Here is a 22,997-nt window from a genome sequence, read left to right as displayed (position 1 = left end):
ACAGACTTTGTAAACTGTTGGGCATAGATTGCTTCTGCCACCTACTAACTTGGTGACTTAGAACAAGTTCCTAACCTCTAAGAGCCTCAGTTTCTTTATCACTTTAAATGGAGATGATACTACTACTTAGCTCATAGGATTAAATGAGATAATATAATAAAAATTGCGGTCCTAGAATACAGTAGATGCTCAATAAATATCAGCTCTTACCAGTAGTATTTGTACAACTATTGTAAGTTTTTCTAGAAAAGATGAAACCTAAGAGCACAAATTCCTCCTCCTCGCTCTCCTCCTTGTTCTGTTTGTTCTCGACATGTATTTATTAACTGTTCTTATGTGCTGGCACTGTGCTTTGCTTTCATAAGCAAAAAATGCTCCGAGCTTGACCGTATGGAGCTTGGAGCCTAGACAATACTGCATAACCCCAAACGCAACCTGACTGTGGCAACAAAGTGAACAAGACTAATTAGTATCTACATTATTTTTAAAACACAAATGTTACTATTTTCCAAATGAGTGAAAGAATAGATGGCAATTACTGATAAAGATTAGATATCAGAAAGTTAACTATAGTGAAGTTAGGAAGAGACAGAATAAGTTTGCGAAGAGAATGTCTGTTAGCCGGAATTTGCATCTATAGAACTAGAAAGCAATTATGGTTGAAGAAAGACTGGCTAGATCAAAGGTAGGACATTTGGAGGTTCTACTGCGTCAGGCAGGAAAGAGAACGTAACTCAGATGGTTCAGATGCAATGATTTCAATGACAGGATGATAGAATCCAAGGCTGGGAGGGAATGAGGAGGAAATACCCTGGCCTTGCTTTCTCCTCACATTCTGATCTCCTGATAATATCTCCCATTGGCTAAACACTACAAGAAGCAACAAGCAGGGGTCTTCTGGAACACAGAACAGAGCTGGGAGGGTGAAGAATGGAGTTGGGGAGTGGAGACAAAGGGAGAAAAACCAGCACACCTGCCAAGATCAAACAGACCCCGCTGAACAAGATATAGATGAAATAAACAGATTATCAAAGAGAACATAATACAATTAGCAAATAGGTCACCTTTTCACTTGGGTTAGTTTGAATGAGTTTTTCTTTCTTGCAAGCAAATGACTCCTGATTGGTAAATACAGGAGAGCCATGAAATAAAACTGTGTATGGGTGTGTCTCTACTCAAATAACCACTAAGACTGCTTTCCACGTTACTCAATCCAGATCTCAGGTCTGGCCCCTGGTATTTAGGATTAGGACACACGTCCATGCAAGAAAGAATGCGTGTGGTCCCTAGGGGTAAGCATCTGAAAATTGGTGGCTGAAGTGTGTGTGTATGTGTGCGTGTATGCATGTGTGCTCCTGGGTTCCCTAGTGCTTTATTCTAACTTACCTTTAACGTTTTACATAAGTTAAAAAATCGTATTGACTTTTTGATTTGATGACATAAACGGAAATTATTTTCTGAAGTGAACCTCGAATAGCTACTCAGCCAGGCGATCCAGACCAGACTACATCTCTGTAGAGCTTTACTGGGGAAGCAGCACTGCCTCAGTTGCTGGAGCACTGCTGCTTAATTAGTTGTCAAAAGCAATGTCGTTAGTGGCCTGCTATTCAGGGTGTGGGTCCCTAAGAGCTGGCCCCCTGTACCTTGCTGATATTTGAAAGGCATTAGGATGAGGCAGCCCTCCCTATTCTACTTTGGTCAATCTGCCAGATACTTAGGAGATAATTAGGCACCTTTATATAATTCACTCCCAAGGTAACAAGACAAAGTTCCAACTCTAATAGCATTTTCTACCACAGTCATGCTCCAGATCTATTAACAGCCTGTTTGCAGTGACAGTGGAATGTGCTAATAGGTTCCAACAAATGGATTGAAATGTAGAGAACATGAAAAAGAACTTTTCCTTTGTTTGGAGACTGTCAGCATTCCCCACAAATACTTGCTATGAACCTTTTTCCTGGGAGATATTTGTGCTGGTACAGCGTCTTGTTTGGTTAAAGAAAAACCGTAAGATAGCATCAAGAACAAATAACATACAGGGAATACACATCCAACAATATTCGGGGGCTGAAGAATTGCAGATGGAAGCAGGGGTTCAGCTGAGGGCCAGCAGTTACTTGATATAGGGGGAAAATGTTTGTTGTTCTTAAGCTCCTCAAGACCAAAGAAGCATTTGACCCAGAACTTGTAATTGAGTAAACCATTCCTTAAGCTATTTTTTTTGGAAGGAAGTAGTTGGAGCAGAGAAAGAGTAGGCTTATAAGGGGTCCATGGCCAGAGAACAGATTGCTCATTAACCCTTTTAAAGTACTTGAGAATTGTATTTCAAATCATGTAATGGTATCTTTATAAACCATTCCCTACACCAATGGTTTCCTTCATCCCATCCTACCTAAAACGATTGAAGAATAAAGTGGATTGGAACTCCGAACTAGTCCTCTTGTCGCGGATAAGGGTCAGGTTTTCTCTATGGAGTGAAGAAGTTCAACTGCCAAGTAGACAATTCACTTTTGTCGATGACTGTTAGATAACAAAGTAGGGAATGTGTTTATTAACTTGGTGGATGACATGCTCATGAGAAGGTGTCGGACCTTAAAAAATAAGATCTATATTCAAAGTGGCCTTACTGGATTGGAAAAGTGACCTGAAACCAAAGTTGAGAAAGAACAGGTCCAGGCCAGTTCTCCAGGGAGGAAATTTACTATGCAGAAATCCAAGGCCAGGCAGATAGATAGCAGAGAGGATGAGTCAGCAACATCTTCACACTGGGATGTCCTTTGTGCTCAGATGATGCCTTTATTCACAGCCACTAGGGCACATATTTGAATTTCCTGCAGAGAAAATGAATTTGCAGTGAAAAATCCAAAATCCCATCCAACCTTTTTTGGTGGCCAATGACAAGCCTACTGAAGGTAATAGGTTTGGGTTGGAGTGAAGTCAGTGGCCAAAGGTGCAAAAAAAGACAATTGGTTCCATGTCCACTACCTGGGGTAGGCGTGGGGGGTGTGTGTGTGTGACAGGGTGGCGGTGGGGAGAGTGGAGTACATAAATAAGGGCTTTGGCTCATCCAGGACTGGGGTAGAATTTCACCTCCTTTACCATCAAGATCTGTGGTCTTAACTTTTCTAAGCTTCGGTTATTTTGATGTAAAAGTGTAGATCATTGTACTTATTTTGCGGGGCTGTTGTGAAGATTAAATGAAAAGTGTGTATGGAAGGGTTTGTCATAAAGAAAATGTTAAGTGTTGGAAATGGCATCTTTCCTTTCTTTTTTATGCCTGATTTCTGATCTTCATTTCTTGCTACAAAAGTTAGTGAGAACTTGGGATGTGTAAATGGGAAGCCTCTAAGGCTGGCTTGATTAGCTGCTTCCTTGATGAGGCAGGCTCCTGATGGAGGAGGGACGTAGAGGCCCTGAGATGGGAAGAGGAGAACCTTAAAGAGAATAAAGACCCCAGAACAAAGCATTAGGGGAAAGACTAAGAGACTCGTCTTCTTCAGCATGGGCATAAGGTATTTACACAGAGGGTATTAACTCTTTCCAATTTTAACATGGCACCTTGACTGTAGTGTGTGCCATTTAGGTAAGCTGTTAGAAAAAAGTTGAAAATTAAACGTGATCCAAGTAATTAAGGAAAGCTTTCTAATTACTCTGACATGATATCTTGGTAAACAGTGTGTATTGGGCCTGGACTGGTTTAACCATACTTCCACTTGAAGATAAGAAAAAAGACTAGGCTATCTCTTAATATTCCTCCCAGTTCCAAGACTCTATGACTTCAGGAAAGTTTAGAGGAAATGAAAATGTAACATGTCAGATTAATTACCTTATTCCTTTTTTTTTTTTTTAAAGGAAGCTCAGCCGTGAGGGTCATCATACACAAGACATTCATATAGTGGAAAGGGTTTTGTTTGAGGCCACACTGATGGGGGCAGGAATTTCAGTCCCAGGACCAACTAGCTAAGTGACCTCAGGTAAGTTACTCAGCTTCTCTGAGCCTTGGCTTCTTCACCTGTAAGTTAGAGGTTAGCAGCACCTGCTTTAAAGTTTTGTCATAAGAGTGAGTTAATATTCATAGAGCACAATGCTGAGCACCTAGCAGATACTAGGAGATAAACTTTTACTCTTTCCCCCTGTCGTTATCACTATTGCTAACCACTATTGCACATGGAAGGACAATGTGCACATAAAAACATCCAAGATTTTATTCTTTTTGGAAACATTTGGTATAATTAGTTTTCACACTTGATAAATGAGAACATCCGAAAGCACCAAAGTTAGCTGTTGGCCAAAGTCTTACAGTAAGTCCATGACCCAATAATTTCTTACATTGTTAAGAGAATGGTGAGAACATTTTTTTGTGCTATGATGAAAACGCAATTGAGTTTTGGAAAAACATTCTTTCTTTGTATCTCTTATAATTTGTTGTTTCTTTTATTTGATAGGAAGGGAATGATTTGTGTCATAAAAAAATATAGATTTGGGGATCCGGGATGGGGTCAACAAGTGTTTCTTTGTCTCTTCTGGTTTTAACCAGCTTCAGGATTTATTCGTTTCAAGGAGATGGAATGAACTCTGTGGTTCTGTGGAATTTTTACAGATAAGCAGAAGACTAGAAATCTTGGCTGAAATTGCTTCCTTGCTTATTTCTCTGCATTGAACAGCGTGGCATGATTCAGAATAACAGAAGTTATTTTGAGTGTTCTCCAACAGAGATTTCTGGTCCCTGAACATCATGAAGGAAAAACAGGCTAAGTAAGAGCCACACAAGCAAAACCAGTGGAATCCTGGATTTGCTTCTGCCACCATCCTAGGCAGGTTTGCCTGTCTTGGCTCAGTTTTTCCACCTGTTAAGTGAGGGGATAACATTAGGGTGACCTCTAAGATCTCTTCCCACTCAGAAGTCTATGATTTATGTTCTATTGTTAAAAAAAAAAAAGGATGGGCGAGTGAATTTTACCAATGAATCCATAAAGTAAGTATTTTCCGTTACCGCAGAGAAAGAATCCAGGTGTGACTTAGAACCACTGGTCAATATAAAGAGTTTGCCACTCGGAGCTTCCCATTTTTCTTAAGCATAAGTTGCATCAACCTGGTCACAGGAGTGAAATTTGAAAATGTCCTTTTGGTCCAGCCCACTCTCTAGCCAACCCGCAGACCGCACCAAGTAGATTTCTCTGTGTGACCCATGACACTGGAATGAAATTTATAACCAGGACCCACGGGGCCAGCTCAATTGCCCTCAGACCCCAGAGGGAGCTCCACCTTGGGTCAAACATTGGGATTAGATTTAAAAACTGTTCTGTCCCGAGTTCCATACCCAGGCAACACTCATTTCTTCTCCATCGTCCTTTCTCCTGGCCTCCTTTACTTCCTTGTTCATTTACAGACGGCCTCTATTCTGAATCGACTGTAGAGAGACTCTGTAGGACGGAGCTGCTCATGTAAAGGTTTGGGACTCAGACAGTCCTGGCTCTGGGTCCTGTGTGCTTACTTAGACTGTGTGCTCAATAGCAAACCACTTGACCTGTCTTAGTGTGAGTTTTTTCATCTGCAAGACCAGAATGTAAATATTTTCCTTGCAAAGTTATTAGAAAGATTAAACAAGACATTACATACATAGCACTTAGCATAGAATTAAGCATATTGCTAGGGACCCAAAACATTGAATCTATTGTTGTGATCTGTATAAAATAAGATCTTAATAAATATTTGTGAAACAAAGAAATGAAACAAAAGCCACTTCTTCAGAACATTCCAATGAAAGGTGATGAAGAGGATGCCGTGAAAATGATGAGACAGAGCAGCATTTTCCTGAAACTGTGTCTCAGATTGGCCGCAGGGTGGAAGGCGGAGCGTGTGATAGGTGCCCGACGACGTAGGCGTGAACTCACCCCTGACCAGCCGTGGGGCAGGAACTGGCCCTCAGCCCAGTATTTCCCATTGATGAAGAAGAGCCCTGCAATCATGATGAACACCCACACGGCCAGGTTCAGCACGTTGAGGACGTTGTTGAAGCCCACAGAGTTCTTCACCCCCAGCGCGATGATGACGGTGACAATGACCGCTATCACCAGAGCCAGAAGGTCCGGATATGATTCTTCACCTTTCCCTACGGGGAAAGACACGAGTTAATATTGTCCACAAGAGGGAAAAAAGGGCTATGCGAACTCCCAGCCCCATCCCAGGGCATCCAAGGGTGGTCAGTTTGTCACAGTGGGGGGGGGGTAAGGAGAAGGAACTCTGTGTGTGTGTGTGTGTGTGTGTGTATTCTGGTCCACAAGTGTCTATGTGCAAACGGGAAGGTTTGGGGATATAGGTAAGATGACCTGATATCCTGGGCCAAAAATTGGGATACATGCTACGACAATTACAACAGTGCCTGTGGAGCCATGGTATAGAACATGAGAGTTCAGGGCCATCCTGGGACATTTGGGATGTATGTATCGGTCTACCATGTTATTTGGAAAATGTTTGATCTTCATTGTTGTTCACTTTATAGTCCATGAATTTTCCTTTCCATTCTAGCAATCTTTCCATTATCTGGAAATTTTAAAAGGTGTGTTTTTGAAAACTATTGGAAGAAGGATGTTCTTTCCCTTTATGTGTGTGTGGTTGCCGAGAAAAAGACCAGTGGACGCTCCCGGCCAGCTTGGTCTTGTCTGTTGGCCAGTGGACTCCTGCCCTCTATAGAGTGGAAAAGGCACTGCTTCAGCAGTCAGGCTCTTGAACTTCAGCTGCACTTTTGCTCATAACCAGAGAGGTCAAATTCAATGAAATTAAATTGCTATTAAGCACATGGTGTAAGGAAGCACACAGGACCCCAAGCCAGGACTGTTTGGTTCTTTGGGTAGGCGCCTCCATTTTCTGGACCTCATCTGTAAAGCGAAGGGGTTGGAGGACCCTTTCAGACCTAACATTCTGTGAAATCGGTATACTGAGGGGATGTGGTCTTCATACTTTGTATCTTCTTATGGTATCTGGGTGCTTAACCTTTTAATTGTTAGGTACATAATATGTCCACACTTAATCATTTGCTCCACTGTAGAATATTTAGATTATTTCTAATTTTTTTTGTTATTAGACATAGGGCTGTGATGAATATCTTTTTGTAGAAAGCCTTTATGGAGATTAGACTGATTTCCTTAGGATAGATCCATGGGAAATGAATTAACTTTGTAAAAACAAAAAGGACATATTTAAGGCTCTTGATACATTTTGCCAAACTGCATCCTGAAAGGGAGCCCATTTATTCGGCTCAGTAAGTTTGCATGTTGGGGTAAGAGGATGTCTCACCCAGGCCGTTGAGGGTTCCCACGCTGTCCACCATCCAGCGGCTGATGGTATGGTTAGCCAGAGAGTCAAACATGCTGCTCAGAGCACTGGCACCGGCCGCGGTGCCAATCAGGTACTCCAGGATCAGGTTCCAGCCGATGAAAAATGCCACAAACTCCCCAACAGTCACGTAGCTGTAGGTGTAGGCTGACCCCGTGGTCTTGGGGACACGGACTCCAAACTCTGCATAGCAAACACCTGCATTGGACAAACACACATGAAGGGTGGACTTCAGGAAGTGAGCTGACCTCCTGGGGGCTGACCTTCTTGAGCAGGAAAATATTGGGACTATCTGGGATCTTAGAACGAACACACAAAGTTTTATGTGTGTGAACCAATTCAAAGCCAGCTGTAATGTATTCTAACCTCATGTCTGCAAACCATTTTAACCTGAATGCCTGAGAGGCAATCAGAACGAAGCGTAATAAACTACTGTAAACTGATCTTCTTTATTTAGAGAAATTCCCATTTGTTGTATGTGTCTCTGTGATTGTTCCTAGGGTGTCAGACATCCAGAGTGAGCATGGGCCTAACCCATCATGACCCCCTCAATTCCTGGCACCAGTGTTAGTTAGTTTATGTATAGCATTCTTTTCTCTCACTGTTACATATTGCCAAACATGCTTCTCATTTGAGAGTGATACTTTGAGTGATCCCTGAAAATCCTATACGATGTCTAGGAGGGATGATAAAAATGCAAATACAAATAAATGACTAGTTATTAACATGGAAATGTAGCACATGCAAAAGATAATTTAACACTTTTAGAGTGCCTACTATGTGCTTGGCAGGGTGCTAAGTGCTGGGAATAAAAAAGGATGAGTGAGACATAGCCCTACCCTCAAGGGGAGATATACCAGAAAACCAGGGTACACGCCGGCTGTATAAAAGCTCGATACTGTAGAGATATACAGGAATAATGAGAACAGAGATGAGAGACAAGTACCTTAGCTGGTTTGAGGTATATTAAGAAATTAACTTGGCATAGAAGGTGGAGAGAGGCAATGTGAAGTATTTGGATGGAAGAGAGTGTGCATGAGGGTCTGGGAGGAAACGAGGCTGGGAAGGCCCATGTCCACCAGAAGCCTGTATTGAATTGTAATTTCAGGAGATGGAGATCAGGAATCTGCATTTAAAAAAACTCCCCACTTATATTTGAAAAACACTGGTATATTGCCTCATTCTTTGATGAAATTAGAGCTCAAATGAGAAAGAGACCAGGAATACACCAAACTTCTGGGAGTTGGGAGAATTTCCTACATTGTGCTATGAACTCAGGGTGTGAGGCCAGTGGGTGGGGTACCAAGTTGGAGGACAGATATAGGAGAGCTTGGAGGGAACACAGCAGGAACAAGATGTGGAAGGATGTAGGAGAGAACTCACACTTCACCTTCAGTCCCAATTTTGTTAAGGACCAACGCTGAGGTTTCTCATCACAAATTGGGGAACAATAGTTCACTCTTTTGTGAATAAAGACAGCAAGTTTCTTTTCTTTTCTCTTTGTTTGAAAGGGAAGAAATCAATGCAAAGGAGCAAAAACAGAGATGTCAAGAGTAATGACACAATGAATGATTAAATGGATGCAATATCTCTTTTCCTTCCTTTTAGTGACAACAGTTGTCAGGGCGTCCATATGGGAGCAGCACTGGACCAGTTGGGCTGCACTGTGGCCTCAACTCTTCCTGGAACCGGTTCCACCTTTTTACATTCAGTTTCCTTTTTTGTAAAATAAAGGAATTAGACTGGGATGTTCTCTTAATGGTCTTCCTACTCTGTCACTCCAGGATTCTACCTGCTGTATTGGAACGTGCTGAAAAATATATTGAGCATAATCTAACTTTCCTTTTACCTCAATCATTATGCTGTTCTGTATGCTGGAGATGCTTTCTAGCAAAACTGTTTGTCCCTACAGTAAATGGCCCAGGCTGCTATTTATTTTGAGTTCCTATGTCAGCCCCCCACCTCCCCACTTTATAAAAACAATTTTCCATCTCCTTCCTGAAGGTCAGACTCTAAGTTGCTTCTTCTTGTTGCTGTCAGACTTCCTTCTCTTCTAAATTGCTGCTTCCAACACCCGGTGTTTAAATTGTTAGAGTGAGTCTAAAATTAAGAGAAAGTGGTCTTCAAAGGAAGGCTTGAGGAAGTCCTCTGTGAGGAAATTATAGGGTGTGTGAGCACTAAGTAGGAGGATCTGATGGTATTTTCTCGCTTGGAGGACTTTTGTGTTCTCTTACCCTGAAGAGAGCTGTTTGCTCTTTTAGTGCAGTGTGAGGAAGGGATTAGGAGGCAGCTAACCTCTCTTTGGTGGAGGAGCCACAGCTTTACCCAGTAATTCTTATACGCTATGAGCTTCTTTTCTCTACACTTCTTGACCCCCCCACCCCGATAATATACAAGTCGAACGAATGGAATTTTTTCCAAGCAATGCTTTTGAAACATATCAATTTGCAAACTTAATTTGGAGAGCCAGTGTTGTGGTCTGTGCAATCAAATGTTGTCTGCCTAATATTTGATCTGCCAAATCAAATATAAAAATACCCAGTTCACCATCAGAAGCCAATAGCCAATACTTCAGTAGGTCTCGTACAGGGAGCAGCCCCTCACTGTCCTGAGTTGGAAGAAAAGGCGCTGGACTGTGCTGAGTATAGGGACAGAGGGAATCCTAGTTGTTCTTTCCCAGGGTCCTGCTTGGATCCTGATGACTGGGTTTGGGGAAAACAGTGAGCATATCCATTAGGCAGTAACACTATAAGACAACTTGTGCTCTCAGAAATCATTCTTTTGGACACATTGTAAGGTATTTTATAATATTTTTAAAGTCCTTCTCATTTATTTGTATGTGGAAATCCAGGCTTTTAGTGGGCATTAGAGAGTATCCCACCTGGCACTGAAGCTTGGTGGTGAGGAGTGAGTGATTTTAACCCCAAATATCCTGGAAACATCTGGAAAATCTTGTGAATCCTTCAACCATTTTCAGATATCTGGTGTGTAAGAGAAATTCAAGGGTAGCTTTCTAACTTCAACAAAAAATAAAAACCACTGAAAGGGAAATCTTGTTTTTATCCTAGATTATGTAGTAACTGAGTGTCCAAGAGCAATTTACTTACTTCACATGGATAAAATGAGGGGGCCAATTACATAAGATTTAGAGTCACTTCTATCGCTATCATTCTTTGGTTTCATAGCTAGAGTCAACTCTTAATCATCTGAGTCGATGGGGGAAGCTTTGGAGAAAATACTGCAAACTAAGGGTTCTCACCAGAGTTGGTACTGCTTTCTATGGTTCAAATTCTTGAAACCTTTGGGGGTGCTTATGGTTCTCATGATAACTGTGGGCACAAGCTGCATTAAATAGACAGAGGTCTGGACTGTTAGAGATTCTGCAAAGTGTGGGACTCTCCCAAAGAATTAAGCCTTGTCCTGTGCCTTACATATATCTAAAAACCCCTAAGAATATTCATGCAAGTAAAAACCAGTTTATAATATCTGAGCCTGAATTTATCTCCATTTTACATATTAAGACAAAGCATTATTTTTTCATAGCTTTATATACAGTAAATTTTCTTCGGACTGCAATAGCTGGGTAAATTGAGGGACAGTTGTAATTTGTTCTGTTTGGAATTTACCAAGAGTTGGTCATCATTTTGGAAAAACCACATCATTCACAGCAACATAACTCATGGTTTTTGAACACCAAACTGCACGACTATGTGAGTGTGCATTTGTAGAGGTTGTGTTCGTAGTAGTTGTACAAATGATGGCAAACATCTGATGACTTCATTATGTCCCCCAATGTACTTATGCTCCAGTATTCACATTGAAATAATATGGTTCTTATTAGAAGTTACTTTTTTATCTTTTATACTCAGGGTATATTAGTTCAAAAATAACAGTAAGTGTGTAGGAAGGTAATATTATCTTGAGTTTGTATTTCACAATAGTAAAGGAGCATTGCAAAGTATTAATTACCTAAAGTTGACTTGGTGTACTAGGTAGAGAATCACTGTTCCAAATGAGAGATAAATGTATAAATAATCTTTCCTCAATTTAGTAATGCTTTAAGAAAACTTCTTTCCCCAGAGTTACCTTCCTAATCATATTCACCGGTGCTATTGTCCAAGTGATTTTGAATTCCTTGGTACCCATCAAGTGATTGCAGAAGGAGAGGCATGTTGATTCAAAAAGGACAACCATGTAGCTGGAGAAAATCAATATAGAGTACAATGCTGAGGTCCAGATGGCTATCAGTGAGCGACTGCATGCTGTAGACCACATGATGGAAGTTTTCCCATTAGAGTTGTTCAGAGATAGTAAGTGTAGGTCCTTGAGAAATATGGAGGATCCATTATAGCAGGCTGGAGGGAATATGAGTCATTTCTCACAGTCTGCGAATCTGATCTCCTTTTCAATTACCCACTCTTTAAGTGTATTATAAATATACCTCTGTTTTCATTTTGTCATATCCCTAGTGCTTTGTTTTATTTTTATACCTCGAAATATTTTTGGTTAAATTGACACATTGCCAGCCTAAAAAGCAATCAAACTTAAGACTCACGCATTAAAAAGAGGGTTGGGATGTGGGACGAGATACCAGGAGATTCCATATTTGAACTATTCTTTATTAATCCTCTCTTGTATACCCCAAAGGATGTATGATTTGGGGTTCCGAAAAATTTAGTCCCTTTCAATATGAATTCTTTCCAACTCAGAGAGTCTATGGTTCATTCATCTCTAGGCGTAATAGGCCAGCCTTTGGTTAAATACTCCCAGAGAGCCCACAGGCAATGGCGAACTTTCCAACTGTCCCTAAGACAGGGCCACACAATAGTAAAGATAATCACTGCATGTGCTTCCTTCTCTAATTTCATCCTGTCACTCACAGCCTGTCCTACTTCTCTGTTCGTCTCTTAGAACCAGGAGGCCAGTATTCTCCAACCTAGGAGGATGTAAAGGAAAGGAGAAAGACTCAGCTGAGAGTAAGGAAAGGCAGAAAAGGGTTTCTTCATTCAAAAAATCGATTTTCTCCCATATTCCACCCAAGAAAGCCATTAGATAAATAAGTACTTTTTAAAAGTATACTTTCACCTGGAAAGATTAAATCTAGTGGTTATTCACACTCAAACGCTAATTACTCAGATAAAGAGAGGTTTTTCCCATTAACCTGTAGTTTAATTTATCGACTAATTCCCTAACCTACTTACCAACTAATTTACCAATTTCCTAAATAACTTGTGACTTCCTAATTTCCTTCCTTTATGTGACACACATTGCTAAGTGCTTACTAAATTGATCACTTTGGTGACTACCAGAGACACAAATGGTAAGCAAGGGACGTCTCCTGATTGTGAAGCATCTATGTTTCAATCGGGAAAGAGTTTAATAAACAGACGATAGCACGTGGCCAGTTTTAATACTGTAGAGTATTTATGAGGTGCTCTTGAAGCTCTGTGAGTGAGTGTGGTTCTTAGGGAGCAGGGGTCTTTGGTGGCTGGGGGATTGTTAAGGAAGGGGGAAGCTTTTGAGCCACATCTTAAGGGTGAGCTGTGCTCTGCCAGACAGAAAAACATGGGAAAGGTCGTTTCAGGCAGATGAAAAGGCATAGCTGGAATGACACGTGGAAGCCTACTTTAGGGTTTGAGGATGCTGAGTCTGCAGAGGTGAACGGTTATCCAATGATTGAGAGGGTGGGACCTTTTCAACAGATTGAGGGAATGCAGCTGAAAAGGACTGGACAGTTCATCTACTTCTATAGTTTTAAAGCTTTGTCTTGGTCGTAAAACCCTCTTCGCACACAAAGTCTAATACATAACTAAGTAAAAGCATGGCGGCTCTGTTTGAAGAGGGGTGGGAGAACTGAGGCTGGCTTTCCCAGGAATTCCCCCCTCACCCCACACCTCCCCCAAACTTCTAACCCTCTTCTGTGGACCCACAGGTCTATAGTGAGCATGGTATGGGGTTGGGGTGTCAATTGTTCATTGGGTTTGTTCTTTTACCTCAGATGATGCATCTGAGCTCCAGACCTGAAGTTGCATATTCAGTTAATGACAGAGCTGAGCAGGAATGGAGGTCTCCTTATATCCAATTCTACGAGTTCTAAATTCATTCATTCATCCAACACATTTATAAGGTACCATCTCTGTGAGTCTATGTTAGCTTTTAGGGACTAAAAGATGAACAGGAAGAATACTGTTTATGTTTTTTTGTGTGCATCTTATAGTCTACTAGAGAAGACAGACCAGAAAACCAACAATTACAACGAGACAAGAAAAGAACTCTTGGTTGCAGGGGGTGGGAGGGAAAGGCAGGAGCTGCTCTAAGGAACTGCAAAACTGAGTTTTGAAGTAAGGTGTTTGGACAGCCAGAGGACTGTTCAAAGGCAAAGAGGGTATCAGGAGATGAGGAGTGGAGGGAGGTGTCTAAGAAAACAATTTGCCAGCTCTGCAGTTTGATTCAGGCCTCTGGGATCAGTGATATGGTGACCATTGCTCAGAGGGTCACTCCCAGAGGGTCTTGCTTTGTGTGGTGGGCACAAGTTGCAGACATCAGGCCTGGTGAGTTGTTTTGAATATACTGTATCCTATAATAAGCACTTCATCCTGGGGAGGTAGGAAGATTGGGGTGGGCTGATCTGGCAAATGGACGAGGTCACCGATTCCTCATCCACGAAGACAGCTCCTCCTGAGAGTCAGTTACCTATCATTTCCCAGACACACGATGGAGTCAGCTGTCGGACTACACCAGCGCAACTCACCACTTAGGCCCAAACATATCTTTAAGAAAGTCCTCACCAAAGATAGCATTTTGCCGAGATGGTTATTACCCATTTCCTCCTCATTTTCTTAGTTTTTCTTAAAACATCTTTGTTCCGTTTGTATATTCACAGCAGGACTAAGCCATGTCATCTGTATTGCTATGGTTGCTGGTACTGCTTAAATGAAGATTGGGAATGGGGTATAAGGAGAACTCACAGGACCTCAGAGAGAAGCAGAGCTTGAATTCTCTTAGAAATGTTTGTGTGCTCTGTGATGCTGAATTCCAGGTGGTGGGTGATGAAACGTCCCTATCATTGCTGTCTCTTACGAGACGCAGGTTGCTGGATTCTGAGACTCATCTACTCAGCCCTGCCATGTGTTACAGGACCCTGTGATCTGTACCAATGTCCTCTTCCCAAGGTTTTTGATTAGCCAAGAAAATTGTGGGTTTCTTTTTGAGGGAGTAATCCATCAGATTCTTTCTCTCTCCCATCTCACTGCTACTGTCTCTTCTTCCTGAGCAACCTTGGCCACTCACCTGTCAGTGAATCCCAGGCAATTCTTACAAATGTGTCTGGAAGAAAAGTAATTTGTCTGGAACGCCTAGGTTTCTTGGCGTCGAAGAAGAGACTTATAATTTTTGTGCCAAAGCAGGCTCCAGGTGAATGCTAACAGCCTATGTTTAGGGGATGGACAGCATCTTTAATCGGGGTGTGTGTGACACTATTAGTTACTGAACCTGACAGGGCTCCAATTAAAGTTGGGTAGGGCGCAGAGAACTAGAAAGTTCCCCAAACCACCGTGTTAATGTATCAACATATAAACAGGAAGGAAAGACGCTGCCCACATAGTCAGAGAAGTGACCCCTGAAACAGATCAAGGAAGTTTAATCATTTGCTGATTAAATGTGACCAGACCATCTATTTACTCTCTTCTCTAGATATTCCTCTATGAAAATATTTTAGAGATTATTTGAGGCCTGATGTCTGTTTCTGTAACAGTTCTCATAACATGACAAATTCGAGTATTATTTTGTCTGGTCATGCTATTGTTAACTGTTTTACTTTATTGCTTTATCAAATGATGATGAAGATGGCAATAATAATAATGATCATGCGATTGCTTCCAATGGAAGAATGCACAGGATTAGCTGTTCCCTTAGGACGTCTTCTGACCCAGCTTGGTCTCCATGGCTGAGGTAGCAGAGGAGCTAGAACTGCCTTTTTCTCTGCTCTTAACATTTTTATGTATGTGACCTCAGGTTAACATCACAGGTAATCTTGGAGAGGAAAAGACCTTACAAAAGGGAAAGGCAAAGGCATGTGTTTTGGAATCTACCTATGCCAGGCTCGTTGTATGATTCCTCACCTGACACTCAGGTGAGCTGTGAGGGAATGCCGAGGCCTCTATCAGCACCCCCTCTTTGCTTTGGGAGAGGCAGTAAGGTGTTACAGGAGCCATACAGCCTCTGAAGAGAGCCCCAGAGAGTGGTTATGACAGTTAAAGAGAATGCACACAGATAATGCTGCCCAATGCCTGGCACACAGTACATGCTTAATAAGTGGCAACTAAAATTATTACCAATCGTGGCCTTGAGCAAGTCATCTATTCATTAAGCCCTAGTTTCCCCATCTGGAAAGTGGTAATGGTGACATCTACTGTGTAGGTTGCTACAGGTCTTCAGGAATACGTGTACGGTTCCTGGCATACAGTGGGCCCTCCTCCAGTGGGAGCTGTGGCTATTATTACACATGAGAAAGCGCAATCTCAGGGAGTTTTACTTAGCATTGCTCTGGAATGTTTATACAGGAGCCTTTGCCTTGGAAGTGGAATTAAAGGGGTTAGAAGCAAGTATTGTGGGCTGATGGTTTTATAGACACAGCATTGGCAGGGATATCAGAAATTATCTAGAATCTGGACCAAACCCTATATGTGCTCAATTCACTTCTAAAACAGAATGGAAAAGTTTCTTCCTAGATTTTAAGTCTCTAATCTAGAAACATTTGTTCTATTCCACAAATGCAGTTAGAAATGGTGAAGTGAAGAGAAATTTCCCATTTTCTAGCTCAACCTTTCTTTATGAGACCTGTAGCCCCTTGTCCAGATGACTCTGATAACTGGGGTAAAAAGGCTTTGTGCAGAAGGAAAGAACAGTGGGAGTTGAAATGACAACCAACAAGTCTCTCTCACCCAAATGTTTTGCAGCTCATCACTCTCCAGGAGTAGGTAGTATCCCATTTCTAAAGCAGGTGAAAGTGGCACCACTAGAGATGGCAGACCTAAGGAGCTTCTGTGAGGGGCCCAGGCTGCCCCTCACTTGCCCTGAGAATTTAATGGACAGAGTTAAAGATGAGCACCAAGAACCCTCGTGTCTCCTCAGCCCACTTGAGGAGCAGGTGGGACCGAGATTCCACTGGCATTGCTGCATTTTTAGCAGATGCCGAGTGGGGTGAGACACAGTGAATCTTTTGTGGGGCTGGATTGCTCTCTGAGGATCTTCCTAGAGACATCATGAACCCCTCATACGAGGGGTGCCATCTTCCCAAACTGGACCAACATACAGGGAGGCTGGAGCAGGGCCAGAGACCCAGGATTTAGGAGATGGTTGGAGCGAATCTTTGGGCATGGAGATTTGGTTACAGCTCCTACTTCTAGTTCTCCCCACTCCTCTGATAAAAACACCTACCACTTTCACCTCCCTCTTTTTCCCCTCTCGCTTCCTACTCCCTGGCCCTCAAAACTTTAAAAGAATTTAGCCTTCTATAGGGCATAGGTATAAAATTTGTATTTTAAGGAGGAAGTGTTGCTATCTACTGGTCTATGGGGATGGAAAGATGGTGTGCTTGGTACTTGGTACTGTGCACATTATCTGTGCCTACCTGACAAAGACCCGCGGGTTACTGTTCTTCCTAAGATTCTCACCTAGATGGTCCTGATATATTGTTTCCAAGTGGGCAGTCCCTATTGAGTGCAATGACGATGGTGACAATGACTTTTCTGCAAATTGACTGTAATAATGAGAGCAGTGACTCCTTTGGATATGTTGGTGGCTTCTTTTTTATATTTTATTTTACTTATTTATTTATTTTTAACATTTTTTTTTTATTAGGCTTCTTGAAAGAGGAATTCCCCCAAGGCAAACATCAGTGCTCTTGGCTGATTTATAGTATTGAGTGCTTTCATAATGAAAACATTCTTAGTAATGTTTGCAAAGGAGTAGGCATTTACATTTATGTTTCACCTGTAAGAGAAATTCATTAGACTGGTATTTTCTTAAAAAGCCTAAGAAATTATAAGCTGGGGTGTTTATAAATAAAGTTTCAAGATAAATAAATATAGCCAAGGGCTATTATTAAATTTATTCCAAAATAGAAAGTTCCCAGAGAGTTGATAGGATCTAAAGATATGTTTGTGTGGATATGTGTATATGAAAATATACATGTAAATGTATGCATATATGTATGTATGTTTTCAACTAGTTTGCAAGGGATTTTTTTGGGGGCCAGATCCATGAAAATGGCCAGTGGTGAAGTATAGTATGAAATGTTTGTAATGCATATTAACAGATCATTGCTTTTCACACACAGCTATTCACAGGCTCTCACTAAAGCACAGCACGGATTGTATCCAGGGTGGATGCATTCCTTGGGTTGCTAAACAAGATGCATTCTGTCGCTTGCTATTCCCGCTTCTCCATGTCAACGCTTCCCTTTGCATTGTGATGTCTGCTTACACTACAACCCAGACGCTGCTGCTTCTAATCCATAGGTTGTCAACGGGAATGGCCTTTTATGAGTATTTCTGCAGCATGTGACCCACGGCTTACATCTTCATTTTCTTGTGTAAGTAGCTGTTCTTCCTTCAGTTCAACTCCTACTCCTCTGCCCACTTTTTTTCTTTTTCCACTCTTGCTTCTTATTTCTGTTCTCCATCTGTCTATAGGCATGTAACAAAGTTCTGCCCTTAGCTCTTTTCTCTGCTTGCACCCTTTGCTTTGGTGATCTCAGCCCCTGGCCAGGGCCAGTGGAATTTGCTGGGAGCTTCCTGAGTCCCTTGATAGTCATGGCCCCTTAGCATCAGTGTCTGTGACCTCGCAGTGTGAGGAGGGGCGTGAGTGTTCAGGTAGACGGCCTGGCACATGCAAAGGCCCTGAGCTGTGTGGTCAGCCACTTAGTCTGCCCTGTACCAGGCCTCTGAGGGCGAGGGCTGGTGCTTGGTACAACTCCTCTTCATGGGTTTCCATTGGCACTCCGTCACAAACGGCTGTCCTGTGGCCGTTGCGCCTTACACATCTCTAGCACCTATTTCAGTGCACAGAGTTGAGGCTGCTTAAATACCATTTGTTCAGAGAGTACTTTGCCATGGTACCTTGTTAATTTCCTTATAGCACTAATCACAATTTTTAATTATTATATGTATTCATTTGCTTGTTTTCTGCCACATAGTCCATTTTTATGTTTTGAAGCATAGCTTTTTTTTTGAAAGGGGCTGTCCCCGGAGGGATGACTGTTCCTCTTGGGCAAATACTTTCAGAAGTAAGAGTATGCTCTGTGTACAAAGTTCACCTGGAGAAAGGGTTCGTCGGGGGTAGGAGGCAGGCCTGCTAGCTCTTAAGCTAGGTCTGCACCGAGGGCCTTCAGAATCTGAACCAGGGACTGCTCATTTGCATAAGGACACACCTAGCCTCGTGAAGTGGAAACCTGGCCAATAATAGTGGTAAGAGTGGTCATCACAAGAACAAATATTACTGAGCGTGCATATACGCACCGGCCATACCAAGCACCTTACATACCCAGTCTTAATCGTTACAAGATGGTTACGCCGCAAAGGCTAATGTTATTTACATTTCCACATGATGAATCCAAGATCTAGGCAGGCTATCAGGACTTCCCAATCTTTTCCACCGGACACAACCGACCCAGCTAATGATACTATTTGTACAGAGATGAGAAGGAGGTCACGTATCAAGGGGCGAGGATGCTCACAGATAGAGGCGACTATCCTGGGCCTTCTGCTGCTTTCTAGCTACCTGAGGCAGCTAGAGGGAGCAACACCTTGGCTCACCTATCATTTGGGGGCTGCTCTAGGTTAAGTGTATTTCCCAAGTCACACAAGTAATAAATGATAGAGCAGGGCTTGAAGTGAGGTGGATCAGCTACAGAGACTAATTGCAACATGGGGTTGGGAATCTGTGTGTGTGTGTGTGTGGGGGGGAGTTGAGACACTCGGTCTTTCTTTACAAATCTTTCTCCTCCCTTGGTCCTTTGTTCACTCCATCTCATACATGTAATCCAACCTCTTCACTTTGCAGAGGTGGAAAGTGAGGTCAAGAGACATGCATGTCTGTCCACGGGTCTCCATCTGCTGAGGGACAGAGCTGGAACTCAATCTCAGGTGTCCTGACTTCTGACCAGGGCTCTAGTGTCCCCTGCAGCACTCACAATTGTTTCACAGGTGCCTGTCTTGTTTCTTCACTTCGATGTCAAGCTCTTTATCTTGGAGTTCTTTCCTGTGCTCTGTAGCACCTCTGCCATGCTTAACCCAGAACAGGTGGCCAGCCCCTCCCATAGCCATGCCAGGCGCTTCTGGTAGGCACTGTCCACTCTGCCAGGTGCTGTAGAAGAGGTAAAAGAAACCCAGGTTCTCCTGGGTTTGCTGGAAGAAACTCAATTTCACAATCAGCAATTTGAGAAACTTGCAAGTTTCTATTAAAATGTGCTCACCTTCTCTGAACTGGTAACTGACATCCTTCCTACCAGGCTGTCACTCAGCTCTGTATAGAAAAGGTACATGCACTTCACAACACCTTTCTCACTGCTGACAGGTGACAGAAAGGCACGGAGCTTAGAAGTCATTTTTGTGACCTGGGTTACAAAGTTTTGAGCTAGGAAAGTGCTTTCCTAATCAATAGAATAGAGTGAGCAACAGGCTCCTTTGAAACCTTACTAGGAATGAGGGGTTCCTTGATTCATTTGATTCTTTTTGGTTAGTTTTTAAATGTTGGGCATGTGTGTCTGCATGCAGCGGCTTGGGGGTAACAGTCTCTGGAGCTAGGCAGAATTCAATTTAGACTAGGCATTTCCCACTGAATGCCTTGTGGCCCTGGGCAAATCACCTAACCTCTCTGAGCCTCAGGTTACTCCTCTGCAAAATGACTAGAATCATGGTACTTACTTTGTAGGATTTGTTGGGAGGGTTATGCAACTCATGTTCAGTTAGTGCCAGGCACGTTAAAAGTCCTCAGTGATTTAGCTAATATGATTCGTCACCAAATGGAACACTGGTATCTACCTGGCAGAGACGTCGAGAGGATTAAAGGAGGTGATGTATGCTCAGTACCTGGGGCACAGTATTTGCCTAATAATAATAATAATAATAATAATAATAACAATAATAGATAGTAATAATAACAATGCCTAATATTTATTGAGTGTTTAATAAGTTATATCGTAGATACTTTACAAACATTAGGGGTAGCTGTTATCATTGTTAAGATTTTAATAGGTAGCTGTCTATTTGGACACTATTTTGGAGAACTCCTCTTCAGAGGCTTGCAGACTGGCATGCATTTGTTCATCTTTGCACTTCCTCCGCACACTCTCAATATTTCTGCCTCTCACCCCCCCACTATGGTTAAGAGTAGTTCTCAGGTATATTTGGGAGAACAAATAAATGCAAGTTTGTGGAATGAAGGAGTGATCCCAGATTACTGAGAATGGGTTGCAAAAGGACCAACCCTCTCTCTTGGTGTTCACCTCTCAAGGCTTCCATTTGAGGAGGGGAAATTAGTTCTTTTCGGTAAAACAAAACAAGGAAACTCACCAGACTAACTTACTAAACTTTGAATCTTCAGAAATATTCCTTAGTCATGAAAATCCAACCTGAGATGGATACTGGAATGGGGAGACTCTGCTTAAGCTTTGCAGAGTTCCACAGAACTACCCCAGGGAGGAGCTTGGGAGCCGTGACTGTGGGAAAGGCGTCTGCTTGACAGACCTCTGCTCCTCTTACCATCTTCCCAGGGAGTCAATTACCATGGGCTCACCTGATGATGAATCAGAAGATGCTAAAGAACAAATGAGGATGATAGGAAATATGAATTATAAACTCTGGTGAGCACTAATCCATAAACTAAGAGTGCCAAGAAAAATGCTACTCAGTGGGATGGTTCTTTATTGCCTTTAGACCCTTTTTAATAATTGCAACTTATTAATCCACATCTCCGGTAATGAGAAATATCGGCTTCAAGGATCTCAGGGGAGCCTTGCTGAAATGGAAAACCATGAATTTTGAAGTCCAACCATCTTAGATTTGAGTTCTGGCTCTGCCACTAAATATGTGCCTGCCTCTCAGGAAGCAACTCTAACCTCTGACCGTCTGAGGGCAGAACTAAAACCATCCCTTCCTCTACTGGGTTGGTGAGGATGGGAAGGAAGTGCTCCATGAAAGCACTGTATGCAGTATCCTGCACACAAAAGTTAGTTGACACCCTCACGTGGGGTTCTGTGGGGGTCCTTTTTACTGGAGTTTTCTGTTTCTACTTTTACTTTCTGTCACCAGAGCAGTGTTGCACATTTATTATTCTAATGACACTGTTTCAAAAACATTCTCATTTATTCTGTGTTTTTTTCTCAGCTAGAAAGAGCACTTATCCTCAGCCTCCCCGACCACGTATGCCCAAATCTTCTCCATCCTGATCTTCCTTTTGACATCCACTATCAGGGCCTACAGCCTCATAATTTCTTCCCTGTTCTATACAGTGTGCGCACAACCAGTTTCTCTACCTTTCTTCTCCCCCCACTGCTACTAAAATACGGATCTGGCCGTGCCGCTGAACTTCTCAGTGCCTACAAAATTATATCTAACCTTCTTGGCTTGGTCCCCAAACCCCTCCTCTCAGAACCCGTTTTTTTTTTTAGTGAATTATCTTAATGGACCATTTTGTTCAAGGGTGATAGTCTTTGGAGAATGGCCAGGATGAACTTGGGACAGAGCCAGAGAGAAGCAAACTGCTCTGGATAAGATACGGACAAGAGTCTTCGGGCTTGACAGTGACCAGGCTAGGGAGTTTGAAGGAGCAAAGCTGCTCATTAATGGCGCTGGAGGCTGGAGACAACACTTTCTCTAAAGGCAGGGAGAATTGGAGGGTCCTATATTCAATCGTAAGCTTGCTGTCTGTCGCAATGGACTGCACTGTCTCTCCCATCTCTGGCCCAAACTTTCCATAAATCCACATACAACCTTGCCTTGCTGATGCTCAGAGGAGAAAGGATTGGGGTGTCATCTGGTTGGATGATGAGGTAAAAAGAAAAGGGCCATCAGAAAGTGAAATGCAGAACAGAGACAGAGCCTGTGGAAGCAGAGATTCAGGTTTGGAAGAAGGAGGAGAAAGGCAAACCTCACTTCCCCCTCAGTTTATTGAGGGGGCTCTAGATTTTCTCACTGTGCATTACTGGGAATCAATTTTACTTAAATATTTCAAAAACAAATTGACCTCAGCAAACGGGAGGGCTTAGGGGTTATGCATCCAGTAGAGACCTGGAAGTGACAGCCAGTTTTCCTTTCCTTTGCCGTCAACAGAACCTCTGTAATACTGTGGGTGGCAATATACCCAATCAGTAGACTACATTTCTCAGCCTCACTTGCTGTGGCCAAGTGTCCAGGTTTTAGTCAATGTAAGCAGAAGTTATAGGGAAAAACTTCTGAGAAAGCTTTTTTTAAAGGGGACAGAAGTGTAGGAAATGACCTGCCTCAACTTTCTGCTCTCCATCCTGCTTTCTGGAACTCAGATGTACCGACTGGAGCTATTGCAGCCATTTTGGATCTTGAAGTCACCTTGAGGATGGAATCCAAGCATCCGGATGGTAGAGCAGAAAGATCAAATAGCCAGAGTTTCTATGACGATGGAGC

The 22,997-nt window shown here is 42.4% G+C and overlaps 1 protein-coding gene across 2 annotated transcripts in view; it reads right to left on the bottom strand.

Moving 5' to 3' along the window:
* SLC7A14 (solute carrier family 7 member 14) overlaps positions 1 to 22,997 on the bottom strand; it is a 97,312-nt gene that overhangs the window by 20,462 nt on the left and 53,853 nt on the right. For both annotated transcript variants that reach the window (XM_081065203.1, XM_081065202.1), the window contains 2 exons: positions 7,297 to 7,533; positions 5,895 to 6,112 (listed from right to left, as the gene is read on the bottom strand). In XM_081065203.1, coding sequence (XP_080921329.1) covers positions 5,895 to 6,112; positions 7,297 to 7,533 — 455 coding nt within the window. The remainder of the gene's footprint in view (positions 1 to 5,894; positions 6,113 to 7,296; positions 7,534 to 22,997) is intronic.

The sequence above is a fragment of the Rhinolophus hipposideros genome (genome assembly GCF_964194185.1).
Source record: "Rhinolophus hipposideros genome assembly, chromosome: 2".
NCBI classification, from domain to species: domain Eukaryota; kingdom Metazoa; phylum Chordata; class Mammalia; order Chiroptera; family Rhinolophidae; genus Rhinolophus; species Rhinolophus hipposideros.
Note: the sequence above shows the minus strand (reverse complement) of the source record. Positions and strands in the feature narration are given on the sequence as shown.